This window comes from Chionomys nivalis, chromosome 7, assembly GCF_950005125.1.
Source record: "Chionomys nivalis chromosome 7, mChiNiv1.1, whole genome shotgun sequence".
NCBI lineage: Eukaryota > Metazoa > Chordata > Mammalia > Rodentia > Cricetidae > Chionomys > Chionomys nivalis.
In genome coordinates, this window is record NC_080092.1 from 67,367,800 (window position 1) to 67,393,670 (window position 25,871).

At 38.5% G+C, this 25,871-nt stretch overlaps 1 protein-coding gene across 2 annotated transcripts in view; it reads right to left on the reverse strand.

The window, feature by feature from the left end:
• Positions 1-25,871, reverse strand: part of Cltc (clathrin heavy chain) — a 66,585-nt gene continuing 40,714 nt past the window's right edge. Inside the window, exons 12-33 of one of the 2 annotated variants that reach the window (XM_057773465.1) lie at positions 25,060-25,224; positions 24,784-24,964; positions 23,305-23,468; positions 18,352-18,477; positions 17,664-17,806; positions 17,215-17,449; positions 14,286-14,408; positions 12,744-12,889; positions 12,332-12,515; positions 11,965-12,157; positions 11,052-11,209; positions 10,371-10,535; positions 10,137-10,244; positions 9,889-10,056; positions 9,620-9,769; positions 9,401-9,532; positions 9,181-9,291; positions 8,293-8,463; positions 7,854-8,075; positions 6,700-6,720; positions 2,805-2,880; positions 1-1,102 (exon numbers count right to left, since the gene is read on the reverse strand). In XM_057773465.1, coding sequence (XP_057629448.1) covers positions 978-1,102; positions 2,805-2,880; positions 6,700-6,720; positions 7,854-8,075; positions 8,293-8,463; positions 9,181-9,291; positions 9,401-9,532; positions 9,620-9,769; positions 9,889-10,056; positions 10,137-10,244; positions 10,371-10,535; positions 11,052-11,209; positions 11,965-12,157; positions 12,332-12,515; positions 12,744-12,889; positions 14,286-14,408; positions 17,215-17,449; positions 17,664-17,806; positions 18,352-18,477; positions 23,305-23,468; positions 24,784-24,964; positions 25,060-25,224 — 3,267 coding nt within the window. In that variant the 3' untranslated portion in view covers positions 1-977. The remainder of the gene's footprint in view (positions 1,103-2,804; positions 2,881-6,699; positions 6,721-7,853; positions 8,076-8,292; positions 8,464-9,180; positions 9,292-9,400; positions 9,533-9,619; positions 9,770-9,888; positions 10,057-10,136; positions 10,245-10,370; positions 10,536-11,051; positions 11,210-11,964; positions 12,158-12,331; positions 12,516-12,743; positions 12,890-14,285; positions 14,409-17,214; positions 17,450-17,663; positions 17,807-18,351; positions 18,478-23,304; positions 23,469-24,783; positions 24,965-25,059; positions 25,225-25,871) is intronic. The other variant, XM_057773466.1, reaches the window with a different exon arrangement.

Consider the following 25,871-nt stretch of genomic DNA (forward strand, 5'->3'; position numbering starts at 1 on the left):
GCATCCAGTATGAAACCATGGAAACCTCCGTTCTTCTGGTGTGAGATGTAGTTAATTAAAACTGCAGTTCTACATGTTATTTCCACAGTCCAGTAATTTATTTTAAATTGGAGTAATTTCAAATTCCACAAACAAAACTGAAGAACAACAATATTTTGTTTGAATTCTCTCTTCTGTACACTCAGTGATCTAAAACACCACAATATCCAACATACACAAACCTCAGGGAAGGGTTAGTAAATACACACGTGTGGAATCATGGTGCTCTTTGTTCCTGAATGGAATGGTCCCACAGAAAAAGCACAGGATACAGCACAACATGAGGGCACCTGTTACACATGAAGTGAGCAAAACACACTAGCATTTCTATATGCGCAATGGGGAAACCTGCATAGGTTAAAGGGCCTTTTATGCTCATTTAAAAATCATCAGGCAAGTTGTCTGTATGCATTTTTCAAATAATTTGGAGAGCGCTGTGATCCAATGTAGCATATGCTGATTAGTGTTGTCTTTGTTGGCATTGACAGTCTTGCATGGTCACATACCAGTATTTTCACTTTAGCTTTTCTTTGAATAAAAGAGATTTAAATGCATTTAGACAATACATATTGAAAGCTGTTTACATACACTAAATTTAAGAGATTCAGTATTAGAGTTTCTTTGTTTCTTTAAACACTACAGAGTGCAAATCAGGTTCTTCACAAGAGATTGAATAGTAAGCAGTTCTTCAAAGAATGAGGGGGGAGAAAAAAGCCCACATGAATACTATTCCCCTTTGAAAAGAAGTTCTAATGATGCGGAATGTGAAAATAAGGTTTTAACATAGGCGATCCAAGTCTATAGTTAGAAACAAAAAAGTAGTCCTTCATGAAATAAAGGTTACGAGAACACGTTGCCTGTTTCCCCGTTTATAAACTGAGAAGTGGGTAGACGATGCTTCAGTATGAAAATAGGAGACTACAGGATCAGCTTCCATCTTACATGCTGTACCCAAAGCCAGGCTGTGGCTGCCCATATGGTGGTGCAGTGTAACCATAACCAAAAGGTGCCTGGGGAGGGACTGCCACACTGGGTCCTGCTGTTAGCATCAGCTGGGGCTGACCTAAAAGTGACACAGAGGAGGAGAGTCTGTTAGCACCTAGGTTTAGCACTATCATCTTTCCCACTCTAGCAGCGCAATCACAATCCACTGATTAAGTTGTGGGGGGCACTTTCGACTGTCCCGGTTTGGAATAGTCTCACTCTGAGAAGGTTCCTGCCTTAAAAAAAAAAGCCAATGGTGCAGGACTGAGGGCCACAACATCCTATATTTAAAGCAGTAACACATGCACATTTGACATTTATCAGGCCATACATCTGCCAACAAGCCTATTACATAATACACATTACATTTAGTGACTAAAATTTTAGCACAGGAAAACTTTTCAAGTTGTTAATTTAAATCTCTGATTCTAAACATCTGAATGGTAATAAAACCTAATATGGTTCTAGCAAAGAATCCAGCGCTAATTTAGAGACAGCAATAGAAAAAACACATTCAAATATGCACTAGATATGCAATGCATTAGGCATGAAAAACATGAGAACATATATACCTTCTATCAAATACTTGTTGATGAAGCTGAAATAGTTGCTGACCACATAAAGAAAACATGACACGTAAAGAACTTTTAGAGAGAGAAACACAATACCTCCCTAGCCCTGCAAATCATCTCCCGCTAGAACAGAAGCTATCTTTCTCCCAGCACAATGGACTCCTTTCTTGTGGTACAACCAAAATTGTCTTCAGTAAGTGAGTTTTGGGGTTTTTTGGAAACTGGCTTACCAAAGAATCACCCCTAGATTACCCTGAAAATTCTAACTCTAGTTCACTCAAACGTCATGAAGGCCCAGTCTGTAGATACCTACTAAATAACCACAACTATCATTTTTTTCCCTACTTCAAAGATGTCAAACCTTATTTAACATGTTAGGTCTAACCAGTCCTTCATCAAAACTACCCTGTCCTCTAAATTCCTCCAAACAGTTTATCTGTAATAATAATAATAATAATAATAATAATGATTCCTATATTGTCATTTTCGTTAGTTGTCTGAGACAAAAATGGTCATAATTTTATACTTCCTTCTAAAAAACATCTGGCTATAAAACTTTTAATCATACTCCTCAAACCCAATGTTCACCAAGCATGAAATACAAAGGATAAGTAACCCACACAGGCTAGTAGAAGAGGAAGTCAACTGCTTTAAATACTTTAGGATTTGGACGTTGTACCTCTCTGGAAAGTTCTCAAATGGAAACTCAACCTCCATTCTCTGTCCTAGACAGATTTAAAGTGAGGATGGAGTCCTTATGCAAAGCACACTGAAGACATCCATGGCATATTGATTCTTCTAAAATCAGAATTCATTGTTGTTTCTTTCTTACTGACTTAGAGAAACAACTGGCAACATTATTTTTTTTGTTTTTTGTATTTTTGGTTTTTCAAGACAGGGTTTCTCTGTAGCTTTGGAGCCTGTCCTGGAACTCACTCTGAAGACCAGGCTGGCCTCGAACTCACAGAGATCCACCTGCATCTACCTCCCGATTGCTGGGATTAAAGGCGAGCGCCACTACTGCCTGGCAACCTAGACCATCTTTAATGACTATTTTTGAGATATTCTATGCATGGAAGATTATTAGAGTGGAAAACATCAAAGAGTTTTAAATGGTCCTCAGGAGAAAATGCTAAAAGCTGGGAGGACTATTCCTTAACTCAGTTTGCTACATTTAAGAAGGGTCTAACTTAAAAAGAGACAGATTACCATAAACGATGGGCTGTGTCTCTGTAGCTTGTTCTTCTTCTTTTCTCAATGACTCTGAAGCATCTAATTTATCCACCTAGAGAAAAAGAAATCATGTTAGTTAGAATCTCAAAAGCATTACAAACTTAGGTTTATGGCAGAGAGTGGAAAAGCCTTAGTATGTTAAATTCTGTCAAAATAAAACAGACTGGCAAGAACATTCTCAGACCCCATCAAATTCAATGGCAATATTCATACTTCAGTAAGGGTGGTTTTCAGCACTGTCGTTAAAACCCCTCAGGCAGGAGGGGTTTATAAATGCATTAAGAGCTCACACCAGGCTAAGACTGGACATGCTGGGATGCAGCCTGAGCAAGGGAGGAAGTGAGAAGGAAGTGTACACACTATCAGAGGTAACAAGAACTCACGAACCATCAAGACTTCCTTCCCCAAGCGAATAGGTTTGCAAAAAAAGTGAATTGAATCTAATGGCTAGATTAAGTACTTGAGCAGGATAAGCTTCCCTGCCAACTGTGCACAGCTCCTGCTGAGGCTTATATTTACAGGTTGAGCAGTCTCAAGGAGCTCCATTTTCAATCTGACTGTATAATACCATCTTCCTTAGTTGTCTGAGACAAAATGCAAAGATTAATGGTACATGTCTTTAAGAAGTAACTAGGATTGCCTGACCTGGCTCTTTTGATGAAGCCAAAGAAATAAATGGCTTCTGTATACCAGCTAATCAAAGCAGGCACTATCAGATAGTATCAGTCTCAGTGTACGACTGAAGGGCAGGATGGCTATTACCCAGCTAGGTGGGGGCTTCCAAACCACTTTTTCATCCATTAGATTTCCTTCTCTAGAAAATGGGGCTGAAAGAAGCTGGAAGTTCTCTGCGGGGCTAACATAATTTCATCCTGTAAGTCTGGGACACACACTGAGAAAAATACCAGGATTCTGGCATTACAGAATCCTCTGTACCACATACTTCTATTGCCTTTACACTCGCCTATAATTATATTTCAAACTATATTTAAAAGTTGGCATTTGAACCAGTTTTTCTCTACAACTAAATTTCAAATCTCAGTGTTCTATGTATTGCTTTTAAGGCCAAAAGTGTGGTAAGATTGTGAGTGCAGAGAGGAACTGCATATATTCTTCCAAAAGACAATGTGGAGAGGTGAGGTGGAGGAGGCACATGAGCAGACATGTAGATCCGTGAAACAGTTGTGAAAACTAGATCTTTTTAAAATGTTAAAGCAGACCCCATGTTCTACTGGAAATTTAAAATAGCATCTGTGAGTATACACACAGGCACAGAGGGTTGTTAGGACAGTATTTTTTGTAATTGTAAAAATTACATGTACTTATTTGGGGGCAGGGGATGACAAACAGGTGCCATGGTGCATGAAGAGGGTGCAGGGCAATTTGCAGAAGTCAGTTTTCTCGTTCTACCATGTGGGTCCTCGGGACAGAATCAAGCATCACTCAGGCTTGACAGCCAAGTGCCTGTCCCAGCTGAAACAGCTCAAGACAATGTTTTAGACTTACTCTAATTGCTACATGTTAAAAGTAATCTGGGTCTAACCCAGTCTTGTTAAAGGACTTCTAAGAAGTAAGCTTCAGTAGTTTGTCTACCATAGGAAAATGGGTTTGCTTTGTTTTGTTTCAAGGTTTGTGGGGTTTTTTTGCAGGGGAGGAGAAACTGTGTATCCCTTTTGTGAATGTGGTATTTAAGTCAGTTGTTTTTTTTACTTTCAGGACTGGTTTAAGTCGGCATGTGGTGGTGGTTTGCTTTCACATACTAGTTTCTTATTTTATAGCCTATACTATAATCATGTCACAAATTATCCTACTATCAAAGTAAAGACTACCATGGAATGTAAAGATCATGTGAAGTACCCATTATTTGGCATCCAAATTTACAAGAAAAGTGATTCATCTGTAGAATTTAAGAACAGCTATGCCATCAAGGTCATGTGGGGTTTGCTAACCTAGCTAATATGTGAGGCTAGTCTACAAAAGCTATACAGGAAACATGGACACCTGCATATAAATAATTTCTAAGATAAAGAGGAAAAATGAAAACAAAAAACCCAGCACTGCATAATACATCTCCAGACTTTCAAGGAAAAAAAAACTTAAGTAAACAGACACATATAAAAGTTAATGTCTGATTAAATGTTGAACACAGGTCTGCTAGAGAAACACCATAGGAGATTAAAAGAGCCAGCATTATCCAATTGCCCAGTCATTGACATAGGCTGGGAGGGAGGAAGAAAAACACAAATCCCAGAGGAGAAACACCAACATACGCAAAATTGTTGATGTTTATATAATAAGACAGCCTCTGGCACAGGAACATCCAATTTTTATTTAATAGCCCAATTTAGATTGCACAAAAAGAAAAATCGGAGAAGGCTTTTATGAACATAAGCTTTTGTTAAGAGCTGTAACAAAAGTTTCTGATCTTCAGATTGAAGAAGAAAAATGAAACATAATTATGTCACTGAAATCAGTTCCATTGGTAATATTGGAAATCCACTAAAATGCAAAAGGCTTTTCCACAAAGACTGCAATATGCTGCAGAGTAAAGTCAACATGCAGTCAGTTATTTCGGTGTATGTGTGCATGAAAAAAAGGCAAAAGTACTGAAGCAAGAAGTGAGATCTGAAGATGACTGGTGCCATACAGGCTCTCAAGAAACACACACAGCCACAGCAATGCTCTATGTTTCGGAGTAGTATGATGTAATCGCAATGACTTGTACATGCTTGATTTAAAACAACGCATAACACTACAGTTCAATTACCCATTTTTCACACACACGCTTTCTAACTGCCTTGCTTACTAGCTGCTGAAGGGTCTCACACACAATGCATTTTACTCAGGTTTGCCCTAAGTTCCAGTGGTGACTCCAGTCTGATGAACAGAATCCCAAAGCATTGGACCCACCCAAGTTCATTTAAATTTAACACTCCTTTACTTCCCACCCCTCCCTAGCCATAATTTTACACCAGGCTTAAGTTTTAAAGTTTGTTTTGTTTATACTGGGATGGAGACAAGCCAGTGAAGAAAGCAGCAACCAAATGGTGCCTAAATTTGGCATTCTTGGATATTGAGCCAACTAATCAACAAGACAGCAAATTTTAGGTAGTTTCAAAGGCATGCCTTCTTACAGATAGGTGTTAATATTGCCTTGTTATAAATATTAACAATCCATGTTGCTTAGCAACAGTTACAGTAAGCTTGGCTCTCTCATGATTGAAAAGATTTTGGTTCCTCTTAAAAATGGACTAGCACCATGAGAACTGGACACCTGGAGAAACATGAGGAAAGTCTCTTCTGAAGCAGCTAGTATCTCTTGTATCTACTTTCAGCAAAAAAAAATTAGTAAGAATCAAGAGATCAGAAACTGGATCACAGTCCTTCAATACCACAAAAACCCCAGAAAACAAACAAACAAAAAAAGCCCCACAGAACTCCAAAAGCCTCTTAGGGCATGTACATACAGATATAAGTTCAACAACTGTCAGGCAAGCTCACAAAATAAAAAAGATGTTTTAATTTATTTCAAATATTAAGAGAGTCCTACTACGGTCCAGATACCCTGATAGTTTGGAATTAATATTGAAACTCACCATGCTCAGTTTTAATAATATATTAAAGAGAGACTGTGAACCAACTACTGATTAGCCTCCTGCCCTTCCTAAAGCCTATTAGCCGATTAGTAGCAAACATCTACTAATGTCCTACAGCTCTATTATAGTTATGTTTCAAGGGACTTGCAGAGGCTTAGTGAAAATTTATTGGGGGAAAAGCAGCAGCAGCAGTGTAGAAAAGGAAGGAAAAAAATCATGCAAATTCCTTAGACTTAGTCCTCCAGACTTAAAGATGGAAAACAATCAACTTTCACCTTTTCCTTTATTGCATCAACCTGCAAAGGAATTCAGAAGGTGCAGCTTAGAAAAAAAATCAAATTCCATATCGAGCATAAAAAGGTAGAATCAGCAACAAAGGTTCAAGGGAGAAACATGTACCCACTAAAAAAGGTAGGAGCGAAGTGGAAGTAAAGGGCATACGGAAGCAAAATTGAGAATCCCTTTTAACTTCAAAGCTCACTGCAGAAGTATTTATGCTAAGTCAGTGTGAAAGGAAGCAGTTTAATGGCTAGTAATGGACAGCACTTAGGTTAACAGCAGCCAGGTCTCAAAAGGTGGTATTATGCATAAGAAAAGAAGCTCGTCTCCCCTATGGCTAAGCTGTGGTAACTGTTTAATGACACTGAACTTACATATAAAATATTACTCCTTAAAAAAAAAAATCTAGGTGCAACATGAGATATGTGATCCCCTAAGGGAAATCTCTCTACACTGAAGGCGTTAGTAGTGTTTCCCCGCTTGTATTCAGACACGCTGAAGAGATCAGAAGTGAGACTTCAATTTTAAGCTTGATTTGCTCTGACAAAATTGATCTTTCAAAATCATTTACATTGTCTATGCATATCTAGTAACTCAGGGCAAGCAAAAACTATTCTAACATCAAAAGGAGATGCTAAAATGAACAGTAAATTTTATAAGGTGGCTGTATCTTCAGTTTATTTAATGTGTATTTAGGAAACATAGTTAACTGAAAATTACCTATGGTTTTTTAAAATTAGGTATCTGATTATCAAAAAATCTGTGATGATTATTAACAGGCTGTTTATACGATGCAGTTTTCCCATGGGAAACAGGTAAAGACATGAAGTCAGGAACCAAACAAAGGTAATCTATAGAAGTATACATGGAAATCTAGGTTATAGGAGTTAATTTTAAAATGCTATTTTAAAAGATTCCAAACATTAAAACAAAAAGTGCTATTCACTTTAAGAATATAGAGGGTAAACAATGACAAGTTTGAGTTCCCTTCCTAGTCATGGCATCTGTTATCTCTTAAGAAAAATTCCATGTAATAAGAACATTTTATGATCAATAATTTCTATTTGAGAAAAAGAATAAAAAATATGCACGTAGAATTGTAAATATCCTCAAAATTACGAGTTCTGAATATACTTCTGACCATCATTACCTTGGTCAAATATTCCTTCATAACCTGGATGAAATAGGGCATGGCGAAATCCATGATATTGTGCCTCCATGCAGTTTCCAGGACGACATCTGGCCTTAAGAGATCATAACAGGTAAAGAGACAAGCCCCGAAGCACTCTCTTTTTTCTTCCTGCAAAAACCACTGTAGGAGTTCTTCAGCCAATTCTGTATCTTTAGATTCAGAGGCATACTGCATTGCGTCCTATTCAGAGGAAACAATGAAGGGCAGAGGTTAACCCAATTATGCTGACTTAAACCAGTCCTAAAAGTAAAAACAAAACAAAACAAAACAAAAAAAAACCCCACAAACCACTCAAAGACCACATTCACAAAAGGGAATCACACTACCAATTCTCATACCCATGGAACTAACAGCTCGATAACATCACTTGTAAAGATACCACCCCCACTTTATCAACCTTGTAAAGGCTGTCTTTCTTGCACAGCTCTACGCTCTGTTTCCAGCGATTGTTGCCTTTGAAGAGATAAGCAGCAATTCTTCTGAATTCAATGAGTTCATGTTTTTCCAAACGCTGAGCAAGTGAGATATTGTCAAAGTTGTCATAAGCATCTATTGATGTTCGCAGAGCCTTAAGAGATGAGACAAAGTCATTCAAAAGTCAACTAAAGGCTTTCAGTTTAACATTTATTTTGCACAATTCATTTTGATGTAGGCAATTAGATGACAGCATAAAACATAGCAACATAGATTCAAGCATCAAACTACAAAAGTTGTAGCCTATGTTCAGGTGTGAACTTTCTTCATCTACTTCTAAAACAATAAATAAAATCCTCAAATGCACTGTACAATTTTCTAAAGGCACAATTTTCTCCAAGGTTTCCAGTATCGATACTAACTTGAATAGCTATGGAACTCAAGGAATATGTAATATGGACAAGAACTTACGCTGTCAGGAAACTATTCATATAATTTAACATGATATTCACTCTTACAGATTTGGCTCTGAGCCTAAAGGAAAATCATGGTGAGCCAGATGCCTGCGTCTGAGGCAAGCCTGGACTACCAAGCAAGTTCCAGTCAGGTCAAGAATAAGTGAAACTAAAAAAGGCAATTACCTTAAAAGACAAATACTAAGATATTATGTAAAAAAAGTAATAATCAGTTAAGTCCACTTAAGAGCAAGTAAGTTTTAAAGACTAACTGAAAGAACCTAGGCACCCACGCTTCTGCTCTTTTATAAACGTAAGGATAACAGGAACTTTTACTACAGAATCTGTTTAAAGCCAACTTTAAGCCTAATCAGGACCTAATGTCTTAAGTATTTACAAGAATTCATAGGTTTTACCTGGTAATCTTCTTCCGTAATAAAGAGGTTGTTCAGTGATTCATTTACAGACTTGTTGTTGTGGTTCTGGACGGAGCGCAAATATGGTTTCACCAGTGGTAGCTGTTTAACCTTTAAGATAAAGTTTCTTAGAAAGGTAGCCACATTGTAGAAGGCCTAGGACAACTGCTATCCAAGCACGGCAAAATCTTCACTATGAAGTTCAGTTTAAAATGGTTACCTTGCTGAAATAATTGACTGCACGAGTGTGATCCAACCGTGGAGACAGCACCATGAGCAAGTCATTTAACAACAGAGGCTTGAATTCTAAGTAGAACTGGATTGCTCTGTAGTAGAGTTCCACATTGGCCACCTAAAGTAGGAGAAACCCATGCATTAAAAGTCAGTTGCTCCCCCAATGAGCTTTCTCCTTCCACAGCCCATACCCGAGGGTACATACCTTGGTGATGATATCCTTGAACTGCCCTTCCTTCCAGGCATCGGTGGGATGATTCATCATGGTGATTATGGCATTATCATATTCTTCATACTTGTCATACAGGAACACCAGCTCTGCCCAAAGATGAGCTTGTTCTGCAGCTCTCAGCACCTGCATAAGAAAGACCAGTGGCTTAACATGTAAATCTAACTTCTGCTACCTATCAGCCTAATGAGAAGCATGGTGTTTTAAATTATTAGAGTTGCCTGGCAGTGGTGAAGACTGGTTACCTTAGGAATATTCACTCTTGACCAGAACAACTCCAGGTGTTCCCTCATTTTCTGTGGTTTGAATTTAGAATACAGAATAGCTAGTTCAGTAAACATTCCCATGTGAGCTCGTTCCAGTCCCAAGGCTGCTTCCAACATGGTGATGAGTTCTTCGAAGTATCCACGATCCTAAACAGAGAAATAAGCAATTAGAGGAGAGAACATGTATGCAAAGGTCTCAATTCATATGAAGTCCTGGTGTTCATTACCTGATAGTAGTTGATAAGTTCCTCTAACTCATCTGCATGTACTACAATATGAAGTCCACACATCTGAGCAAGACGAAACTCTTTTCCATCTACACAGGCAAAGCAGACCTAGAATAAACATTTTTCATTATGAGAATTCAAATGTAAATGTAGATGATTATTCCAACTCAACAATAGAAATAGAATTTTCAAACAGAAAACTTAAGTCATCATTCAAACTTGGGTTTAGATTACCTCCTTCCAGGTCCGGGTACTATTAGCTTTTCTAGCACCATCAACTGCTGCCTGATATTCACCAAGGTGAACAAGGGTAGATGCCAAGCGTCCAAAGTTAGAAACATTATTGTACAACAGCTTTGCAGCATCATACATTTTTTCATCATAGCAACGGTCACCAACCTAGGGACAAAGGAAATCCACAATCAGTAAAATGTAAGTCTCAGCTCAATCCTTCTTTCAAATTCCTATCTTTGCACTGAACACATATACACTCTGTCTCTCTCTAAAATGTTGATTCTTCCAAAACAACAAAGTTATTCAATCACTGACTTTCATGTATGTTTAATGTGTGAAGATAGTAAGATAATTCAGTTAGAAAAGTGCTTGCTTGCCTTACAAACATCAGGATCAGAGTTTAATACCCACCACCCACATAAAAAGCCAGGTGTGATGGTATGCTTGTGATTCCAACACCGACGCAGTGACAGAGCAATCTTTACACTTGCTGGCCAGCTGGCCTAAACTACTTATTGACACCCAGGCCAACAAGATACCCTGCTTTTTGTTTTGTTTTTAAAGTGGATAGTGCCTGAGAGGTAAAAACAGAGCTTGTCCTCTGGCCTTTGTATGCACCTACATACAAGCATCCCACTAAACACACACACACACACACACACACTTAAAACAGGAACCCACTTGCTGAATATGAGCATTATTTGGCCCATTGATGAACTCTTCTAATTCTGCAAGGCGGTTTGTTTTAGCCAGTGCAAATATCAATTCTGTCTCCACATAGGACTCTCGAGCCTTCTTTCGTGCCATCTGCAAATACTTCACCAGTTCTTCCCAGTTTCCTAAATAAACAAATAAGCCATAAATTAGCATCCTTATTTTATATTTCCAACCAAATATGTAAGATCTGCTATTTGTGCCCCCTACATTTTTTTTCTTTTTGAGAGAGTATCATGCTACATTTATGTTTATGCTTGCTGGTCAGCTGGCCTAAATTACTTTACACCCAGGCCAACAAGACACCCTGTCTTTTAGTGGATAGTGCCTGAGAAGTAAAAACAGAGCTTGTCCTCTGGCCTTTACAGTATCTACATACAAGCATCCCACTAAACAAACACACACACATTATGATGAGGATGATACCCAGGCTGTCCATGAACTTAAGGCCTCCTGTCTCAGCTTCCCAACTGCTACGATGGCATATGTACATCACTTCACCAATTTAACTCCCTTTTCAAAGAAGAAGTACACAGAACAACACATAAAAATGGATATGCCCAAAAGTATAAAAATTTCATTATATGCCTGTATTATTATTGACCCAAAGAATATCTGATACCTTTGCCACACACTTAAAAGTTATATATCAGAGCTCTATCACGATTTTATCAGACTTCAAACTAAAATTAACCTTCTCCATAGATCTTCTAAATTCACACAATGCAGTCAGTGTTTAGCTGGATTAAGATGCTGGGCTGAAAGTTTTCACAAGTAATCAAGAAGTATTGAACCTCTACACAATTAAAAGTTAAGATACCCAAATACATGGCTTAGTAATTTTCTGAGGTGTCAAATACATAAAGATTAGAAATCATACCACTGGTGTTGGCAGCCTGAACAACTTCCATGTAGGATGAAGGATCATCAGCTTTGATGTAAGAATCAATGGCTTCCTTCACCATTCCTTTCTGCAACTGAGCTTTTGCAAGTTGACTCCAAACAGCAGGCTCATTGCAGCGTTCAGCAAACTCATATGCACGATCCAGGTTTCCAATATGTTCAATTAAGACCTGGGCAACATTTTTGAATTGGTGTTACAGTAAAAAGGATCTTATATGTTTAAACTGATAGCATTTATGATTATTTATGATTCTACTGTGATAGCAATCTGTACACACCCTAATAGGACAATACATTCTTTACATCAAGAGAAGGCATTGTAGTTATTATATTAATTTATCTACCTGAACTGCTGAAGTATTGACATCAAACTTCCGGAAAATAGCAAACGCTTCTTCAAACAGTTCATTGCTGATGGCAATGTTAGCAATATCTGGAGCATCATAATTATCCAGGCGGTTAATATACTCCATAACACGTGTTCGATCAGCCTTAATTGCAGTGAGGATGAGGAGATTTTGCAGATTCCTTTAGAAACCAAGATAATCAACCACAATGTTTAAAAAGCGTATCAGTGGCAAGGAATAGCCAGTAAGGCACTAGAGGGTCTTTGTCTCAGGGGACAGGGCGAGAAGAGGTAAGAGTATTAGGAGAGTAGCAGAAACTGCCTCTAATTTATTTTCTGTTCCTCCCCCAAACCAATAGGTCACATTGAAAGACTGAGCAGAAATTCAGTGCGGTCCTCTGGAAGCGTACCTGTGTTCACTGAATACAGAGTTATCAAGTACAATTTTCTCCAGCAGTTCAATGAGTTCATTAGGAAGATCTGCTGTCATAAAAGCCTTCACAGTTACTGACACTTCTTCTGGGTCCTGAGTTTCAGACAAGGCTGTCTGTACCACCTACAGAGGATATACATGGTATAGTTATAAAAACAAAAACAAAAAAACCCAAGGTCTTCTTAACAATATATTGCCTAGTAAGAATAACTTAGATAACTTCTCCTTAGAAAATCTCAAATAGGAGGAAACTACCTCTAATTTACTACTCAATGATCTTTGTACACAAATACACATGAACACATTGTTTCTAATTATGCTACTGACATTAGCAATTACATAATTCTTACTTTCCTCTGATAAAACACTATCCATAATAACACTTATCACTATTACTTAATGGCTTCTTATTTTCAAATCCCAGATACAGATTATAAAATGAACAACCCTGGTTTTGGCTACTTTCATAAGCCCAGATGCCACAATGATTGCAGGAAGCTTTGTATCTATCTACTTGGGAAGGTGCTTTGGAAATGCTTCCTGGGGTTAGTGGAAAACTCAGAGGTAGTAATCTGCTCTTCAAAATGTTGTACCTACTTGTCTACCAGAAGAATTTAAGAATCATTATAATAATAAGTAATAATTAGCACTTTAAATTTGAGATTTCAATATCATATAGGTATAAAAACTTCAACTGTGGTGCTGTGGTTCTTTAGTTAACTTACTATCACTGAATTGGGCACTGTGTGTGCTATTATGTACTATTCCTGTGGTTGTGTGCATGTGTGTAGGAACATGTGCATGCATCAAAGGTTGTTACCACCTGTCTTACCCAGTTACTTCTCCACTTTATTTTTGATAAAAGTCTCTCCCTAAAGCTAGGGCTCATCCATTTGACTGGACTGGCTTACCAGGATGTACCAGAGATCTTCCTATAGACCTACCATGGCGGTTCAATACAGGGGCTCCTAAGCCCAGCTTGCATGTGGATGCTAGGGATGTGAACTCACGTCTTCACACTTGCAGATGGAACCATCTCCATGATACTTGGAGATAGGATCATGATACAGTCATAGCTCAAGATGAACTCAAATTCACATTCTTCCTCTCTCAAACAACTAAGTGCTGGGACTTCAGGCATAAGTCGTATTTTCCTCCTCCCCCCCAAAAAATTACTTGGATTTTTTGTATTTTGTATTATCAATCCTCACTGGGTGTTGACTTACATGAAGACATATTTTAAATATCTTCAATTTAGTCATGTGGTCAGGTAATTATTTATAGTCAATCCTAATTTATTTTCTTTAATTAAAGATGATGAATTTAAGATAATTGTTTTAGATTTCTTTCCTTATATTTAATATATATCTGTATAATTTTACATTTACATAGCAGAATTTTAATGTTCTTTCACTTTTTCTGCTTTCCACTATAGTCCTATATGACTCATTTGAGTATCTGGGTATATAGTGAAAGTATTCCAAGCCAAAAAGAAGAGAAACACTTTTGCCATTTTTACCTGGTCAATTAGTGGTCTTCTGTATGGATTACTTTCCAGTAGCACACTACCCCACAATTCTGGATCTTTTCGACGGACCAGGTAGCGGGAAAGGCTTTTGAAGAGGGAATTCTCATTACAAACCTAATTAAAATAGCAAGGGTTAATGTCAACACAAGAAGTAAAGACTATAGAAGACTGAACGTCATCTGCAAACTTGCCGACTCTTGGTTCTGTAAGACATCTATTACTTCTATAGAGTCTTGGGAATGCCACAGTCAGATGTACTCACTGAAACTCAACAATGGAAAAAAAAAAGAATTTTTAGGGGCTTTAAAAAAAGCATCCCAATATTACATTAGTTTATTTTTTTGAGATGGTGGTTTCATATACCAGAGCTTCAAATTCCTATCCCCCCTGCCTCACTTCTCAAATGCTGGAATTACAGACATGCAATACCATACTCAGCTTATTTTCGATGTTCAAACATTAGTATTGTATGACTTTAAGTTATAAGCTTTGTGTTATACTTTAATACAGGGCTGGTTATCTCCAAAGCTTTCTTTTAGCATTTTATTAACTACTCTTACATACTTACTTTCTATGTATTTGCATATAGATATGCAAAACCTTTGAAAGTATGTATGTACATACATAATTAAGTTTCTTGGATCTGATCACTGAAGTGATTCTAGAAACAAATTTATCTCCAGTATAGAACTTGGTTGCTAATGGCATCCTTTGCTAGAAAGGGTGGGGGTCTCCTGGAAAAATGAGCAACTCTAAGCTTGGAAAGTTACAGAGTGATCCTGCTGTATTAATTATCAGGAATGAAGTGCCCCAACAAATCAGGCGACCATCTGAGTGCCAACAGAAGCAACAGTTGTTGCGGAATATTTGTTTAACCACTTAAAGATGTGCTGCTCTTTTACCTTGCCTGCCTAGGGCACCTGATTAGTCTACTAAAAAGCTGAATGGCCAATAGTAAGGGGAGGAGGTGTAAATGGAGGCTTTACTTTAGTTTCCCAGCAGCCCAGACCCAAATATACAGGACATCCCATATCAAGGAGGTATAAGTGGGACTTCCAGGCAAGGTGAGTAAGTAGGAGGAGGATTTAGGCTTAAAAAAAAAAAAAAAAAAAAGAAAGAAAGAAAAAGAGACCAAGAAGAGGCCAGGGTCCTGGCAGACAGACACAGAGGAAGCAGGAAAGTAGGACACACAGAATGAAAGGTAAAAAGCCCCGAGGCAAAGTGCAGATAAATAGAAACAAGTTAAGTAAAAAGAGCTGGCGGGACAAGCCTAAGCTAAGGCCGGGCATTCATAATTGACATTAATAATAAGTTTCTGTTTCTTTATTTAGGAGCTGATTGGCAGCCCAAAGAAAATTCCAACTACAAAGAGCCATGACTATAAAGAGTAAAACAAGAATCTATGAACCCAGGCTGATAAATATGACAGAAGTTTTTTTTCCAGTGCTAGGGATTATACCCAGGGCCTTGCTCATACCAGCCCAGTGTTCATACAACCAGGAGAAAGGGCTGAAGCTTCATGGAGGCTAAGCAGAGTGGGGGAAGAAAAGGAAATGTGCACGGCCCACAGAGCATGCGCATCTGTTTATAATGTGCTTCTGAATGCAGAAACATGGGACAACCGTGACTTAGGACACATTCTGAGTAGAAATGTATGATCTATATCCAGTCACAGAGAACTTGAGTGCAGTCGAAGAGTTAGGAAGTGATACAAGGAAACAAAAATGAGAAATGCTTTACTTTTGGCCAGGCACGTAGCTCAGGTGATGCAGTGCTCTCCCAGCATGACATGAGGGGAAAGGAGACTATACATCTATACAAAATGCATAGAGGTCAGCAAGATGGCTCAGTATGCAAAGGCATCAGTCACCAAGGCTGATGACCCAAGTCTAGTTCCTAAGAGACAACAGATTCCCACAACTGTCCTCTGACCTCTACATACACGTGTACAAAATATAAATATTTTAGTTTAAAAAAATACAGAACAGGCAAATCAACAAGGGTTGAATGTGGTTTGGCATTTGAGAGAGTCTATGAGAATCGAGAGTATGGAGAAGCTTTACTGAAAAGAGGGTGTCCTTCCTCAATGATGAAGGCCGGGAAAGTGGGAAAGAGTAGTGACTATGTAACACTGTGATATACTGATAGCCACTTAATTGTTCTCTTTACAATGGAAAATTTGGTTATGCATTTTATTTCACCAATAAAATTGAGTTTTAGCAAAGGTATCTGTCCTTAAAAAATACATTTCTAGGGGCTGGAGAGATGGCTCAGTGGTTAAGAGCACCGTCTGCTGTTCCAGAGGTCCTGAGTTCAATTCCCAGCAACTACATGGTGGCTCCAAACCATCTGTAATGAGATCTGGCGCCCTCCTCTGGCGTGTGGGTATACATGGAGGCAGAAAGTTGTATACATAATAAATAAATCTTTAAAAAAAAATACATTTCTAAGAACTGACTCAGAATAAAAACTAAAGAGAGAGGATACATTTATGATACTGAACTACACACAAATCTGATAACATTGAAAGAAAACAGATTCTTCAAAGTACCCTATTAATGTCATATTTAGTGTCATATTGGTTGTAGCTAGTATCTATGTGAAGATACTTTTTCATTCATAGAAAATAAAGTCCAAAGGGACACAAGTTCACGAGGTATGTAACATAGAAAAAATGCTTATGTTCAGGATGCATGACAGCATACAAGAACAAGTAAAGTTAATGGGGTTAACACGCCAAATCAGGAACGTATACAGACTTTACATTTTGGGCACTTTTAGGTTTACTTCTCTTTCCAATTAAGTTTTAAAAATGAACCAGAATTGCTCCATAATACCTAAAAACAGACAAAAACTCAGATTCTCCTAATCAGAAAAGAGATACAGCTGCTTCTGCATATGCTCAGCAAACAGTACTTACATTGATGAGTTCCAGGTCACACTGACCACGTTCGTAAGCGACACAAGCCAGATGTGGGTCTCTCTTCTCACAATACTTTCCAACTACACGACTGTCATAATAGGGGTTTTCACGAAGAAATCTCTCTGGGTTGTTATTACTGTCGATGTATATTTTGGCTAATGCATTGTGAGTAGCAGGCTCCTCACAGCCCTCATGAATTCTGGCCTCAAGCCAAGGCAGAAGCAGCTTCAATCTAGTAAGAACAACAGAGCCCCACACACTATGTTACAGACAGCACAGTCCTCTCATAACTCCAGCGTCACCTTACAGGAAAAACCAAAAACAACCCCCCAAACCATTTCAACCCTGACAGCTAGCGTGTCAGTGTCCCATCAGCTGTTGAGCAGCGTCAACTATTACCGCACTCTCCAGACTCATCTCTTTTAATGGTGAAAGCAGTACCACACCTGTTTCTCTTTTCCACTTCAGCAACAAGCTCATCAGTAGAGAATTGACCTCTCACAACAAGAATCAAATTTTTAATGACATCTTCAGAGCAGTCAACATCAAGCAACCCTCCAATAACCACAGGGAGTCGACTTGGATTTACCTGTATTTGGAAAAAAGAAAATAAAACATATCATTACATTAATAGGCAAAGCTGAGTTAAAAACTTAAAGCCCAGTTTTCAAAAATTAGCAACAAACTGTGCATCTAAATTTCTAGTCACATGAAGGACTTTAGCACAAGTCCAACTAGAAGGGCTCATAGTCTAGCAGGCACTGGGAGCACTTGCCCATAGTCTCCCAGGCTTCATCAGCCCACTTAAGAACTGCTCCAAATGCTAAGCACAAAAACAACAACAGCAATGATTACCAAGTGTAAAAGCTTCAATTACAACAAAACTGCCCAGCTAGAATATCTTAAAGTTAAAGTTTCTAAAACCTAAATCTAAAATTGTTACTACAGTGGTTCTATTCTCACGCTTCATATACTGGCATGGATATAAAATTTTAATCAAAGGAAAGACCGCTGGGACAAAAAAACACCGAAAGCTACTCTCGCAGACCATTCTTACCAGACACAAAAACACCAAGAACAATTCAGAATACTGTAGTGATAAGGTTTAAATTATTTAGGTATAAAAATATTTACCTTCTGGACATATATCTCTATATATTTTTGGAGATTGTTTCTATATAAATACAGCACCAGATCATGGACAAAGTCAAACCGATCACAGACGATGATAAGTGGCAACTGATCTGTTAGTTTTGCCTCCTAAAAGTGGGGAGGGGGAAACAAACAAAAAAGAAGCTTCAGTTTTCTGCTTGCACTAAGTAAAATACGAGATTCTTTTCTTTGCTGATGCTCAGAGACTCTTCTGTTAAAAGAAAGAAATGACCCCAGAGCTGAGTATACATCTCCCCATTTCAATACATTTTACTAAGCAAAGCTTAGATTTACAAGCAAAATACCAAGCCCTTCCCACACATCCTTAATAAAAAAATTAACAAGTTAAGATTTGTGAGCCACAAGTAAAGCACACAGGCTTTAAAATCACTACATGGGACTTCATTAATAGCTCAGCTGAATCTGGCAGTTGATTTAGTCACTATCCTCACATTGGTGGCACAAATGCTCACATTTGTTTCAAGCTAATGATTTATTTTCTAGCCCTCCCCAATACCAAGCTATACACCCAGGCTCTAACAATCTACTATAATTAAGTCTATGAAGAGTACTGTGATAATGGCCATGAATTAAAAACAACAAAGAATTTAAAGAAAAGACATCTTTAAATTGTAAACTGCTTTTAGCATTACAAAGATGAAGCTACAGTCCTACTAGAGACTGACAAAGATGTTATAGACAGGAAAGGGTAAGACCTGTGTGGGGCAATTACCTGATACATGTCCTGTTATATTCCACAGACATACGGTACAGCACAAAAAACAACAGTTTCCATCAGGAATTCATTTATACACAGTGACACACCCCTCAATAAATGATTCCTCTAAAAGTCAACTAAGGAAACAGAAACTAAGCAGGCAAGGACTTTCCCCAATGGTAGCCACTTCCTTTAGAGGTTAGAATAAAATAGTTCTTTTTATTCTTTTTCTTTCCTCTAGTATTGGGGATTAGGCTAGAAAAGTGTTCTACCACTGAACAATATCCCCAGACAATAAAATGCATCTTTAGATTAGGCTCTATCTACCCAATTATAAATTACATGAAGATTAGTCCATGAAACGGTCAGACAATATCAACAAAATTGAAGCAAAATTGAAAAAAAAAAAGGCTATAAATTTGAAGTCAAAGTTCAACCGTAGGCTGTTCACATTAAGGAAAGTCAATGTGAGTATTTATTTCAAAAAACACAGCTAACAGCTACTTCAGTCATTTCTAGAAAGGATGTCTGCTTCTACAAATGCAATGTTTCCAGGCCAATTTTCCCTCCTAGATAAATATTTAAAAACTCAGTGTATCACATGAACCTTCTGTGCACATAAAATACAGGCTGCATCTCTTAGTGGAAAGCATGCAAGCGGATCACTTAGCTATTGCATTCTTGACAAGACTGGCAATTCTCCAGTTTCATGTTAGCTATACATTGTCAACTATTTATTAAGCTATTAACCATTATACTTGTTTGCAACCATTTTAAGACAAAAACTAGAATTGTGTAAATTCATATAGAGCTTTCCTACAACATGAATATAACAATTATTTGCTGAGTATGTATCAGGCTCTTAAGTAAACAGTCCTGTGTCTCAAGGAAACTGCCTCAGCATGAGAAGAGATGTATTTTCTTAAAGAGCAGAGGGTATTACAGCAAAAAGAAAGCAAGACAAAAGGAAAATCTGGGCACAAACATTCTATTGTTTGCCTCTGTGATGTGGAGGCCAGAGGACTTCAGGTGTCACTATTCATTTTATTTAAGACAGTCTTTTCACTGGCTTGGAGCTCATCAAGGGATCCACCTTGCCAAAGGTTCCCAGGCACCACATCCAACGTTTTCACTAGGATTTGGGATCTAACTCAGGCCCTCAAGCTTGCACTGCAAGCACTTTAGCAACCGAGTTAGCTAGCTCCCTAGCTCTGGGAGTTTCTATTTTAGGTCAAGTAACTTAAGAAAAACCCCTCATGACAATTGATCAGAAACCCAAAGGACAAGGAAGAAATCAGAAGGCCTTAGAGAAAAACTGTCTGGGGCAGATACAAAGCTTCTGACAGGCAGGCAAGTTCCAGGAGCAGTGAGTGACCCAGGGAGACTGAGGCTGAGCAAGAGACAAAGCATGTATGGAGAAAGTAAGGTAATGGAGCAAGGAGCTGACCATGGCTCTGAAAATATTTCCACACGACAGTTTCCCATATCTGCTTAAATGTTGAGGGTTTTTTTGTTTATGTTTAAAGTTTTTCAAGACAGGGTCCATGTGTGTAGCCCTGGCAGTCTCAGAACCTGTTCCATACATCAGGTTGGCCTCTAATCACATAGATCCACCTGCCTCTGCCTCCCAAGTGCTGGGATTAAAGGTGTGCGCCACCACTGTCTGGCTAAATGTTGTTTGTTAAACTTGAGGATGTCATACTTAAGTTGTAATAGTTAAGTTTAGTTCTGTTTTAACGTAAAAATAACTCAAACATTATCTCCCAAGGTTGAAGAGAAATTAAAAGATAAGTGTAATTACAAAAAGAAATTTGACTAAGAATCTAATAATATTAAAAACAAGGGGCTGGAGAGATGGCTCAGAGGTTAAGAGCATTGCCTGCTCTTCCAAAGGTCTTGAGTTCAATTCCCAGCAACCATATGGTGGCTCACAACCATCTGTAATGGGGTCTGGTGCCCTCTTCGGGCCTGCAGGCATACACACAGACAGAATATTGTATACATAATAAATAAATATTTAAAAACAAAACAAAACAAAAAAACAAAACCCAGAAATAGTGATGATACTCAAGAGGAAGTAAGCTTTGTCCTGGAGATGGTGTGGGTACACTAGCAGATCAACAGCGGACAACTCCTTGCATTTGGGAACCTAGAAAGTTTGACTTTCAGCATTATCATGCTAGCTAGGCTCCCCAGAAGTCACTTAGGCTAGGATGTGACTCTATAAAGTTTATCTTTCATTCTACAATGTAAGACAATTTCAGCACTTTGACTATTTTGTTACATTAAAAACCTCTATGAGTTCAGCTATATAACACAGAGCTCAGATCAATTCAAGAGAACCAGTCAATACAGCTATGAACTATCTCCATGTGATAATAGTTGGAAAGTAGGAAATGCAATTCTCATATAATAATAGTTTGTGCTCAACCTGTAATTCTCCCAGAAGACAAAAGTAAAATTATCTCATCTGTGTGACAGTGGGCAAGTGGTACACTAAAGCCCTGCACTCTTTACTCCATATTCCCCGCCAGCACATGTGGTTTTTGCTTCTCTCCAGCAGAATTCATGTCACACAGCCAAGTTTTCTTGACCCCTCTTGATTTATGAATCATACATGATTAATGTTTTCTTTTCCGAATTCAGGCAGATTTGATGCTAGAAGTAAACCTGGATGTTTTCTTAACATAGTGAAGGATCCTGAAAATGATACCAAAGGTAAACTGATAAAAAAAAATAATAATAACATCTAAGTTGGGGCTGGCAAGATGGATTGGTAGGTAAAGGTGCTTGCCACTGAGACTAAAACTCTGAGTTCTAGACCCAGGACCCACATAATGCAAAGAAATAACTAACTCCCAGCAGTTGACCTCTGACCTCCATGTGCTTGCCTGGGTACAAGAACAAGATCACCAACACAAAATGAAAACATATTTTTTCTTTTAAATAAAGAGCGAGAGAGAGTAAAAGAAAAGAAACCCAAGCCAGAACTGATGCACATCGTTCAGCACCTATAGTCTTAAGCATTCTGGAGGATGAGCAAACATGACTATAAACACAATGCCAGACAAGACACTGCAAAGTGAGACTACAGCTCAAAAAAAAAAAATTGGAAGGCGTATGTGAGGACAGCTCAAAGGGTACGGGTGTTTGTTGCCAATAGTGACAATCAGAGTTTGATCCCTGGAACTCACATGACAGAAGCAAGAAACTAGCTCTTAATACACATCCCTCTACCCACACAAAAATTTTAAAGGCAGGGCTGGAGAGATGGCTCAGAGGTTAAGAGCATTGCCTGCTCTTCCAAAGGTCCTGAGTTCAATTCCCAGCAACCACATGGTGGCTCACAACCATCTGTAATGGGGTCTGGTGCCCTCTTCTGGCCTGCAGGCATACAGACAGAGAATATTGTATACATAATAAATAAATAAAAAAAAAATTTTAAAGGCAATAGTAATTAAAAAGACAAAAACATCTGGGCCTTACCAATAGAAAAGAAAAGAAGAGAAAGGAAAGGAAAGGAAAGAGGAAAGGAAAGGAAAGGAAAGGAAAGGAAAGGAAAGGAAAGGAAAGGAAAGGAAAGGAAATCAAAGCATTCTAAGAACTGGGAGTTGGGATGATTACCTTCTCCCCCCATTTTGAGATGAAGTCTCACTATGTAGACCAGGCTGGCCTTGAACTCAGAGAGAGAACTGCCTCCCTCTGCCCCCCAAATGCTGACCTGTGTGTCACCAGACAGGGAAAGATCTAAGTATTCTAAAATGTATCAAAAACAACTTTTAAAAACATTTTTCTTAAACTGGGCATAGTAGTGTGCACCTTTAATCCCAGCACTTGGGAGACAGAAGCAGGCGGATCTGCGTGAGTTCGAGTCTAGACCGGTCTATGTACATAGTGAGCTCCATGATAGTCAGGGCTACACCTCTGAGACCTTGTCTCAGGGAAAAAAAAAATTTCTTTTGAAAATTAAAAAAAGGAAATTCTTTGAAACTGAAACTGTTTTTCCTTCTTACTAACTTACTAATTTCCTTCCTTATTTCTTAAGAAACCACAGAGTTTTAGATTTGAAGCTCAGAAAAAAAAAATAACCCAGCATAGAGTTTGAGAATGCTAAGAGTTTCTTTCAAATGTAAGGAAAACATTTTCAAACATAGCTGAACCCTTGAAGAACTGCTGACCCTCAATCATCCAGAAGAATGTTGCTCAACACCACCTACCTTGAGAAAGTTCTTGACTCGCTCAGGATCATAGCAGTTGCTTTCTCTGCAGATTCTTTCCACTTCTTTGATCTGCCCAGTCTTGCAAGCCGCCTGAATGTATTTAAAGTGCACATCTGGGTCCTGACTAAAGTTAACAATGGACCCCAGAAAATAAAAGAGACCTTAAAGAAACAAAAACAATCAATTAAATGACATAAGCACACTCTCTCTTCTTATTTGTTTGAGTCGAGGTCTCACTGTGCAACCCTGAGCAGTCTACTTTGTTTTCTGAGGAACTCTAGAGGCTGTCCTAGACTGTGCTGGATTCTGCTATGTAAGCCAGGCTGATCTCGAACTCACTATGATACTCCTGCCTCTGACTCCAAAGTGCTGAGATTAAAGACGTGTGCCACCAAGCCTGGCCACATGGACATTTTTGAGAACAATAAAACTAAAAATTATTTAAGCAATTAGAAGCCATTGTTATGGTAAATGTCCCTAATATAAGTTGGCAATTTTAGAAGTTGAGTAAGAATACAAATTAATTCAGAAACCAGTTCAATAAAACAGACCTAAGTTTCACACCCTACAAAACTGAAAATTCTGTTTAAAAGTGTTTTTCTGTTTAGTTCCTTGGGAGGATACTGGAAAGATTGAGTTCAGGCTGTCCTTGAATCTGTGACCCTCGTCCCTCATTCTACTGAGTGCTGAAATACAGGCAAGTGGCCCTAAAGTTTTCAAATAGCAAGAGTAAAGCGAACACTACATTCTATATGAGATTTTAAATGAAGTATTATACACCAATGCTTTTCCACATACAAGAGAAGACATGGAAAACAGTTTCAAAGGAATAAAGTATGGTGCTGCTCAGAACTTTCTGCAAGGATGATAGCTACTCTCACCAAGACTGTCTGCTTCAGCCACTTAACCTCCCGTGGCTCACCTCAAGTTCAGCTAGACTAACTACACGTGGCTATAGCTACTTTGCGAAACAGTAAACTCAACATAGTCATAGCACACCAATATCAAGGTAACTTAACAGAATCTAGCTCTTCTACCTAGAGCACTTATACTACAAAAGACAGATAAAAGGTTAGGGAGGGACCAGAGTTCAGCTAATGATCCTAAGAGCCACCTACTAAAGTGGTTAGATAAGTACAAGTGCCAGAACTGATGTTACTGTGCAGTACCAACCCAGAGAAGCACCGCTGGGTTAATGAGGCACAAAATGCCCTTAAGAGAACTGCTATTACAAGAGGCAGACTACGAACGCAATATCACTATAACTCGTCATCAGCATTTTCATTTTACACAACATAAAGACAATACATATTTATCCAAAATTCTGCCCTTCATTTATAAAATATCCAAACAGATGGTCTTCTACACTGTATATCCATAGGATCTCATGTCCCATAAAATTAAGTTCTTTAGAAAGACAGTTTCCAACAGCTTAATTATGTCTCTCTTGACTACCAATTCTTACATTCCTATTACCTTCAAAACTCTTGAATGATTCAAAGAGTTCAATCAGAGACTGAGTTGATAGTTGTTCATGATACTTAGAAGCCACTTGAACACAGATCTGTAGATTTTGACGAATATTAGCAGACAGCATGGCTCTGAGACATTCTAGGGAGTCTTCAACGGATAAGGATCCAAAGTAATTCACTAACCACTAGAAGGGAAAAAATTTAATTAATAATAATAATTTACTATCATCCAGTGCCAACATACTACTTAATCACAACTAACAAATAAGAAACAAAATACCTCCGGGTTAAGAAGATGGGTATGAACAACTGCTCGTTTTATATCATACAAATCGGTGAAGTGTTCTAATGCACGCTGAAGTAGGCCCGCCTTTTCACACAGCTGGGCGATATGAGCCCGGTCATAGTGGGTGAACATCTGATTCCCCAGAATAGCATCTGCAACCTAGAAAACCACAGAGAGGATAAGCTGGTCTCACCTGTTTTACAACAGCTCACACAACACCTAGGAAACACGTCAAGGTTCAATACTGAATGGACAAAGTATCAAAGAATGTTAGCCAAATTAAATTAAAGAGTAAAATAAACACCTCAGCCAGGCAGTGGTGGTGCATAACTTTAATCCCAGCACTCGGGAGGCAGAGGCAGGCAGAACTCTGTGAGTTCGAGACCAGCCTGGTCTACAGAGCGAGTTTCAGGACAGGCTTCAAAGCTACAGAGAAGCACTGTCTTGAAAAACAAAAAAGAATAAACATCTCAATCTTTGACTAAGAATCTGAGCTTCTGTATAACAGTCACAAGAACAGGGCTGGAAGAATGACCAAGAGCACGACAGCTGTGCTGCTAGCCTTTATGTCAACTTGGGAAGAGGGAACCTCAATTTTTAAAATGGCTCTAACAGATTGTTTATAGGCATGTTTGCAGGGCGTTTTATTGACTAATGATAGGGATGGGGAAAGCCTTATCAGGAACAGTGTCATCCTTGGACAAGTGGTCCTGGGTTACAATAGAAAGCAGGTTAAACAACCCAATAAGCAGTGTTCCTCCATGACCTCTGCTTCAATTTCTGCCTCTAGGTTGCTGCCCTGAATT